The sequence below is a fragment of the Thamnophis sirtalis genome, unplaced genomic scaffold, assembly GCF_051295495.1.
Source record: "Thamnophis sirtalis isolate CommonGarterSnake01/CBP01778 unplaced genomic scaffold, rThaSir2_p1.2 scaffold_1, whole genome shotgun sequence".
In the NCBI taxonomy this organism is placed as follows: Eukaryota; Metazoa; Chordata; class Lepidosauria; order Squamata; family Natricidae; genus Thamnophis; species Thamnophis sirtalis.
In genome coordinates, this window is record NW_028261381.1 from 102,406,666 (window position 1) to 102,415,730 (window position 9,065).

The 9,065-nt window shown below is 39.5% G+C and overlaps 1 protein-coding gene across 1 annotated transcript; it reads left to right on the top strand.

Moving 5' to 3' along the window:
• The first annotated feature begins 7,220 nt into the window (after positions 1 to 7,220).
• On the top strand, positions 7,221 to 8,612 carry CUNH11orf96 (chromosome unknown C11orf96 homolog). The gene has a single exon (XM_014061445.2). It carries the CDS (start codon positions 7,515 to 7,517, stop codon positions 7,893 to 7,895), a length of 381 nt encoding a protein of 126 aa, XP_013916920.1. The 5' UTR covers positions 7,221 to 7,514; the 3' UTR covers positions 7,896 to 8,612.
• Positions 8,613 to 9,065: the final 453 nt, after the last annotated feature.

Below are 9,065 nucleotides of genomic sequence, written 5' to 3' on the forward strand. Positions count from 1 at the left end.
GGTCAGTCACAATGTTGCTATTGCTTTTCTTTTATCTAGCGTTGATTTAAATAACATGTAGTGGTTCAAATGTTACCAGATATAGTCAGAATGCCTTATGTATATGCTATATTGGATTTACTGTATGCAAGGAATATACTTACTTAGAGCAACTGCGTGACATGAAGTATCAGTCATTTATATGTCAGTGTCACATTTCAGATACCAGGAGATTAAAGCAATGACTTAAGCCACTGGAACAAATATAGACATTAGGGCAGTTTGCAAGTCAAAACCCAAGTTAGAAAATTACATCAGTGAATAATTCCACTAAAAATTTTAGGCTTGCTTGAGCAAAAACTACTCTGCCCACCTGTTACGCATCTTATATTCTTTTTTCAGTATGGCTAAGAGAATTTCTGCACGGATCATATTAACAAAAAAGGGGCTATGCAGCCCCAATGCTTAGCAAATAGCAGTCTCAGCTACATGGAACATGCTCAGCAGAAAATTATCCAAACCCATTTATGTTCATAATGATATGGCGTAAAAAAAAATATTTCCAAATCAGACAATGTGATTGGATTTGTTTTCTCATTTTGTCTCTCATAGTTGAGGTCTACCTATGATGTCAATTACAGGCCTCTCTCATCTTTTTAAGTGGGGGAACTTGCACAATTGGTGGCTGACTAAATACTTTTTTGCCTCACTGTATGTGAATTAATACGTGTTCGTTAACACTAATTTTACAACTGGAATAAGGACCTTTTGACTTATTAATATAATAAAATTCACATCATTTGAAAAGACAGCTACTAATTTTGAGTGCAAACAAGCTATGTTTTTTTTTTAAAGAGATGCCTGAGTTCCAGAAGAGAGCAGTGGAGGAGGCAATAAAGAATGGATACAAGAATAATATGTTTATGAATTTTTGGAGAAATATAGTTAATTGCATCACAGGATTATTTTATGTCTTTGTAATAACAACTTTGCATGGATAACAATTCTTTTCATTGTGCAGAAGTATATTTTGAAGCTGTAAGTGGTAATGTGCTCTGGTCTATCTCTTTTTCAGTGGATTTTAAAGTCCCATTGATTGGCACTGCCAAAGCCATATTATAAACTCTAGAAGAGAACATATTTAAAGAGCATGGGAAATAATTCAAAAGTTCAGAATATATTTTTCATAAAAGCATAAAGTCATATTTATTGTATTTTGCATTGTCCTGCATGCTCTGGTGCATTGCACTTCTTTCACACCCCTTATCAGCTATTTATTTGCTGATAAGTAAAGCAATCCTTCTAACTAATTTATTATGAGAATGATCATCTGCTTCAAATATATTTGTATCATGGGATGAACACTGGGGAGTATTAATCTTGATTAAAAGAAGTAGAAAACCACTCTTTTGATAGGAGAGCTGATCCAGTATACTGAATGGCTGATGCTTTGCTAGTGCTACATATCTATATCTGCACTTTTTTCTGAAATCTCTAATAACTTCTACAATTTACTAAAGAGATCACAAAAATATCTACTTTTATTTAAAACAGGATGCATATGAATCTTCGCAAAGATTTTTTTAAAAATAAGCTCTGCTCTGCGCATATATTCCCTGACAACATTATTGTTGGCAGGCGGCTGACAATGAAATGAGCCATTGTGGATAACAAACCAAAATGCTATACATTACATAAGATGCTAAATCTAATGCCAAATCTCCAAAGTCAGTGTGGTGTACTGATTAAGAGGTGGGTCCAGGATTAGGGTTATGGACACTCAGGTTCATTCAAGTACATTAACCAGGGAAACTCCCTGGATGACATTGGCTAGGCATTTGTTTCTCTAAGCTTAGCCTTAATTCTCACAGGGTGTTATTGGAGGGACAAAGTTGTACAGTACATTGAGCTCTAGAATGAAAGCAGGATAGAAATTTAATAAATTAATAAATAATGCACTTGGATTTAGCATTATTAATCATTAATTAAATATGCATGCCACCCAACTCTCAGCTTAAGTATCAATTATATGTTGTTACTGTCTGAATCCAGTTAATTCCCACCTCCACTTTCCATTATATTTATAGAACAGAATGATTTCCCAGGCAATAAATATTCATTTATCTTATTTGTAGCTTTCCAGCAAATAGCAAAACCTTCTTTGTCTCTTCAAAGCTGGCATTAGATTAATGCATAATTTTGTATTAGACTGTAATATTTTATCAATGGATAAAAAAGTAGGAAACGTTAAATAAAATTTAAAAAGAATAAAATGTATAATGGTTTAAATAAAATAATAATTATGTATTATTAATAGCTTGTTTTCCAAAGTTTAGGTCAAATCTCTAAGAACCTCATGATAATTTCATGAGTTTTCAGATGGCATTTGATACTCTCTTAATCGGAGATAACAGTGAGCCAACTTGTAAATTTACCTGTTCACATAAAACAGTAGCAGCTTGTAAGAACCTGTAGAGATTCTCAGTCACTCAGGACATGGTCGTCCCAAAGGTGCTTTTTCAGGCGGCAACTGGGCTTTCTTGCTTTTTCTTTTGAACGTTTCACTTCTCATCCAAGAAGCTCTGACACTATTCCCCACTGTCCTGTCAGAGCTAAGCAGCTTTTTGGATGAGAAGCAAAACATCTTCAAAAGAAAAAAACAAAGTCCAGTTGCCTCCTGAAAAAGCACCTTTGGGACAGCTTATAAGAATATTGCAAAAAAAATAATATCTGATTTAAGTGGCTTGGACCTACTTCTTCTTAAATCCATAAGCATTTCCCTATTTTGTTCCTCCTTGTTTGCTCCCTACCCACATAGCTAAACAAAGCTTGACTCATTTGTTAAAAATTATATACTGTATGCATATCATATATATAATTACCATTGAGGAGAAATTGAGGGATTTTTTTTTTGTTAGTTTAATAGATTTTGGAAATACTTATGACTTTACTTTGGGCTTAAAATAGAAGTAACAATTATGTTAATGTTTTATTGGAGTACCTGATTATTGAGGTCAGCATCATGCTTCCAGGTTTTCTATTTCATGTACTTGATGGAAATGTTTTGTTTTGCACCTGCAGTGCAAACCTTTCATGCCCAACAAATAGTTTTAAATGTTTCCTCAATTTCTCAGGTAAGATGACCAAGGCTTTGTAAAAAAAAAAAAACATGAGGCCCTCAAGTCTCAAATATTGGTTTGTATCTCAACTTTGAATTTTTACTTGCAGTAGTCTTCAGTACACATAGGTGGTACTTATGACTGAGCCAACTGATTATGTGTTTGAAGCTATATAATAATAATGTAGCGAGCTCAGTGTTAGTAAAGGTTCCATCATATAATAATATACTATTCACGCCATGAGTCTAAAAAAATCCTTCTATAGTAGTCCTAAAATACTGATAAAGTTTCATTTAATTGGTAGTAAGATTCACCATTGCCAAATTAGTATTATTTCTTTTCTTTCCTTTTCCTTTCAAACATAATTCTACATACTCCTCACAAAGATCTAGGAAGCGAGCCAGATGATGCATTAACCTCGGTCCTAGGTTAATGCAGAGGCTTTGGTTTCTGAGAAAGGGTGATCTGGGAAATGTCTTGAAGATTCTGGACAAGACACCAAGATGCTGCTTCCATTGTTTTATATTGTAGCAAATGCAAGTAATAAAATACTTAGGTTTTAATTGATTAACCAAAACTTCACTCTTGTTCTACTGATGTTCCAAAACAACACTTTATTGTTTCTTTTTACATGTAGAAACTTCATAACTCTTGACATTTTATCTGATTCCCATTAAACTGAGTTTTCAAATCTGAAGACTGGAAATTCAGCTCCCATAATCTTTGCTCCAATGACTGAAGGCAATACTAACAAAGTAACTATGAGAAACATCATGAGTAGTGAAGGCACTTGGAAAATTGTGACTTGGAATGTAACTAAGTGGTAAAAATCATATCTTAACAAATGAATAAAAAAAAACAAAATAACAACTTATTTCAGATTTGATAAATCTGACTGACTATGGTTAGATCTTGTGGAGCTGATGAATACATGGCTGGGATTGAAGGTGCTGACTTAATTATGAATAAAAGGAAAAAAAATGTCAAAAAGTTGGAATAAGAGATTATAGTGAGTTGCATGAAAGTCATTCTTCAAAGGATGGTCATGGGTACAGGTTACATTCCACTGGTGGAACAGAAAAAACAAGTGAGTTTTGGGGGAAATTGTGTAATTTTCTCCAATTTGAATAATGAATTGGAGTTCAACTCCAATAATCCTTAAATCAGAGAGAACAGAAAAATTGGTGGGCTATTGAGAGATTCAAGAATGAATTAACAACTGGTAACTGTTTACAGAAAAATCTATATTAGTTTCCAATACACTAAACAAACCTATTCATATGCGATAAAATAAATCAATGAAAATAATTTGTAAATAAAAATGTACAATTGATTTCATTGTTTATTATAAGAAACTGAGATAATTAGTGAAGGAAGCAAGAAGATTCTGGGAGGCTCTGAATGTGAAACAGACCATTGTTTGGTTTGGATCTTGGAGAGATAATGGACATATGGATTAAATTACAACTAAATCATCCATATGAAATACGATATGATGGTTTGATATAGAGAGAATTAATGAGAAGTAAATAGCAAAATAAATGTAGGAAGAAAGAACCAATTGGACCAAAAGGAATAGAAAATTCTTCAAAAGGAGATTTGTGAGAAGTTTAAAGAATAAAAATCCTCAGCTAAAGACGTGTGTTGTGGATCATAGCAATAGCAATAGCACTTAGACTTATATATTGCTTCATAATTCTTTATAGCCTTCTCTAAGCAGTTTACAGTCGGCATATTGCCCCCAACGATCTGTGCCCTCATTTTACCAACCTCAGAAGGATGGAAGTCTGACCTAGTCAGGATCGAACCCGTAGCAGTGAGCAGAGCCAGCCTGCAATACTGCATTCTAACCACTGCACCACCACAAGCAACGGTATATATCAGTGGTGGGTTGCAAATATTTTTACTACTGGTTTGGGCATGCTCCTGCAAACACATCCACAGAAGCATCTGGGCGGGGGTTGGGGCTCCCGCCACCGCTACTACTGTTTCGGCCAAACTGGCTGAACCCACCACTGATATATATAGAACACTATAGCATGTGAAATTTGCTGCCTCCAGTGCCAAATCTCATCCTCTCTGAATTACCTGTTGCAGATCATTTGATTTCCTGGCAAGTCAATGGATGACAAAGGCCATTTTTCACCTGGGATTTTATCATCATCATCATCATCATCATCATCATCATCATCATCATCATCATCATCATCATCATCATCTTTCTGCCATTGATGGGTCACTATATTAGTAATGAAAACAAGCTTTATTTCACTGATATGAAGGGATAAAGTTATAAATCACTAATTACGAATGTATACCCTTGAGGGTCCCTTTGGATGACTATGGGCTTAGTTGGTAAATATTTGTACAACAGTTATAGTTAAGGACAATTTACACCTGTCTCACTCCTGGGTTCATGTATTATTTATTTAAATAAAAACTCCTGGGCTGAGAACAAGATGAAAACAACATCATGAGACATGGCCTAAAAATGTTGCCAGCAGGATATGTTTGTATGGTCTTTGGTCCTGAGATTTGTGGAATACAATAGGAAACAACATGCACAACATGTACACTTATGAAACCAGCTTATTACAGTCAAGATATGATTGCGCTTATTTTTTCTTAGGCACTTTTTAGTCACTTGAAATGATTTTAACTAATCAATTTATCTAGCTTTTCTAGGATGCACCTATAAAACATGTACGGTTATGGATGCTCCTTTTCTTGCACTACTGTAACAAATTACCTGAATCCCTTCTCCCACAAACTTGCTATTCTTCTGCAGAAATGATTGTGAAGCAACCGTAGCCATCAACATAGACTCGCTGCGGGGCTGGATGGCACCTCTTGCGGTCTTGTAGATGCCAGCAAAACAAAACCAGAGATGGGAGTGACACGGGAGTGAGTGAACCCAAAGAAACCGACACCACCTTCCTACCTTTAGACAAGGCTTAAAGCTTCGCTTTTTCAGCGACCCGGGAAGCAACAATGAGAAAGATTTAAAAAAATTCTCTTTCATAAATGCCATAGGCTTAAATACACGGATCAATCTGTTCTTGATTGCAATAGGAGGGTGTAACAACCTGCGTCGCTGGAAGGGGACGAGCGGGGCATAGATCAGAAATTAGGAGTCTGGAATATATGTCCCCGCGCCACCGATCCAGTTTTAAAAATGACCCGTCCAGTCGAGAGCGGCTACCAGGTGCAAAAGCAAATCGCCGCCCTGGGGCTTCGTCGAAGTTGCTTAAATCGGTGTTAGAAGTCGGGGATCCCACCGCGCAGCTTCTGGGGTGATGCGCCCGCCTAGATTTCGGCACGGGCGCCTCTAAAGGTGCTTTTCTGGCTGCGGGGGAGAGCATCCCCCCATCTGCCCCCCCCACTCCCCGTCTCTCTCTGCCGACTGCAAAACGTCTCTCTCTGTGTGTGTAGCAGGCCTGAGGAGAGGGAGGTGCAGCCGGGGGCCCATGGAGCTCAAAGGGGGGCTATGAAGGGGGATTTTTAAAAAGATTTTTACAAAACCATTTTTTAAAGGAAAAAAACATTGGCTATATAGTTCATATGTATAGAAAAATCGCCTTGTAGCCTTGTTTGACATAAACTTTATTAATCTGAAACTCAGTGAACAATTCTTTATGGAATATATTGAATTGTAATTTCATTACTTATTAATTTAAGTTTGCAAGTTTAGTTTCATTTCGTTTAGGAATGTATTTTATATTTCATTTCAGTTTATGAATGGTTGTGAAATGTCATCTCAAAAATCGGGAGCTCCACAATGCAAGGAAAAACAAAAACGCGCGGTCCATGTGTAGGTGAGGGGCCCCCACATTAGTCTTGTTCCAGCATTTAACAATCGTCTCGGCGGGCCTGGTGTGTAGGCGAGGCAGAAACGCGCCCTCTTCCTCCGACTCCGCAGTGGGTGAGCGCGGGGGTTGTCCCCGTTACTTTGTCATTGTTGCTTTTTTGCTTATTTTTTTCTCAAGAGAGAAAGAGGAGAGAGCCGGGAAGACCTCAGGCGGAAGGACAGCAGCCTCATCGCCTTTAAATGGAATCGCGTGTCATCTGAGCATGCTCCTGAGTGGGCCGGCCAGGGGTATAAAAAAGGCTGGGACGCAGCGCGGAGCTCTCAAGCAAAGAGCCGACGCGAGTCGCTGGGAGCTTCGAGGATCCTCGCGCGCGCCGGGCTCCTTTTTCGGCGGAGTTCCTCGGCTTTAAAAAAGAAGAGAGAGATTCCTGGGCGGCTTTCCCGCGCAATTTCTGCTCCTTCAAGCAAGTATAACTTCAAGCAGTACGGAGCGGAGCCAGAGTCCCCCCAGGGGGAGCAACCACAACCGGCCGGTGCCAAACGCGAGCGGGAGTTTTGCGCCTCGACCCTGCGCGGAAGGGGGGACCGAAGGCAACAGCAACAGCAGGATGGCAGCCGCCGCCGCCGCCAAGCCCGCCGAGTTAATGGGCATCTGCTCGAGCTACCAGGCGGTGATGCCGCACTTCTTGTGCATCGCCGAGGAATTCCCTCAACCCATCCGGCCCGCCAAGCTGGCCAAGGGCAAGTTGCGCAGACCCCGCCAGTCCCGCTTCAAGACGCAGCCGGTGACCTTCGACGAGATCCAAGAGGTGGAGGAGGAAGGGGTCTCCCCCATGGAGGAGGAGAAAGCCAAAAAGTCGTTCCTGCAGTCGCTCGAGTGCCTCCGCCGCAGCACCCAGAATCTCAGCTTGCAGAAGGAGAAGAAGCTGAGCAGCTGCAGCCGCCTGAGGAACAGCCTGGACTCCTCCGACTCCGACTCGGCCCTCTGAAAGACGGGAGCTGCGCCTCGGCTGGGCTCGGGACGCGCTTCACCCACCGCGGGGGAGAAGCGGATCTGCCGCCTTGGACTGTGTACCCGCCCCGCCGCACGCCCGGCTCTCTGCTTCATACTGAAGTTGGCGGAGGAACTCTGTGGAAGAGCATCCGAAAGCGGGAGGGAGAGAAATGAAAGGGACGGTTTCTGAAAAAGACTTGATGAGAAATAAACCTTCGTTTCGGCTTTCCCTCCCGGCACAAAAATAGCCTTTGGGACGCTCCGATTTATTTTGTTATGATAAATCTAAATCCTTGCAAGGAGACTTGACAGGATGGGAATCCCCTCCTCCACTTCTTATTTTCTTATTTTTTTTCTTTATCGACAATAAGATCCAGTATGAATGTAGTAGATTCGAAGAGCAGTCTGCAAATCTGCGCAGTCTTGAAAGAGAAATATTTTGTTGGGGGGTGGGGGAAGTGCTTGTATGTTTCTAGCCTGGCTGTTTGAGATTTTTTTTTCCTTTGCAATATGAAGAAAATATTTTGAAAATTGCACATCTTTTTCTAAACGGTTGAAGGGGGAAATAAAGTTTTATGAATGCCATCAGCTGCTGGACTTCATATTTATTTTTGCATTTAAACTCTAGACTGCATTAATTTAATATGTTTCTACCTGAATGCCTGTAATTATTTCCACAAAAGAGAAATAAAGCTGATATATTTGCACAATGCACTTAGACTGGTTGATGTGGACGGTGCTCCTTGATGGATTTCAATCATGGTATTGCACGGAAACAGTGATCTGGAGTGGAGCCAAGGCACTGTAGAGTTTTGTCATAAAGAAACAATTGCTATAAACATGAAAGTATGTTAAGAACAAAAATGTTTCTGTGTTAACTATTAGTTGACTTCCTATTCCATCAACTCTAAGTTACTGTGTTTTTAAATCAACCATTTGTATTTGCTTTGGATATTTTAATTGCTTTTTTCCCCAAAATAGTCTCTTAAGGCTTGGCATACACCCCCCCCCCCCCCCCACACACACACTTCAGGCAAATGTTTGTCAAGTTTCAGAGTAGATGTAGTGATGCTGTTTATTATGCAAGGCACACAAGAATTTGGATGAGAAATCAATATTTTATGAGAAGGGCATAGCATTTGGATCCTTTTCCCTTTCTCTCTAC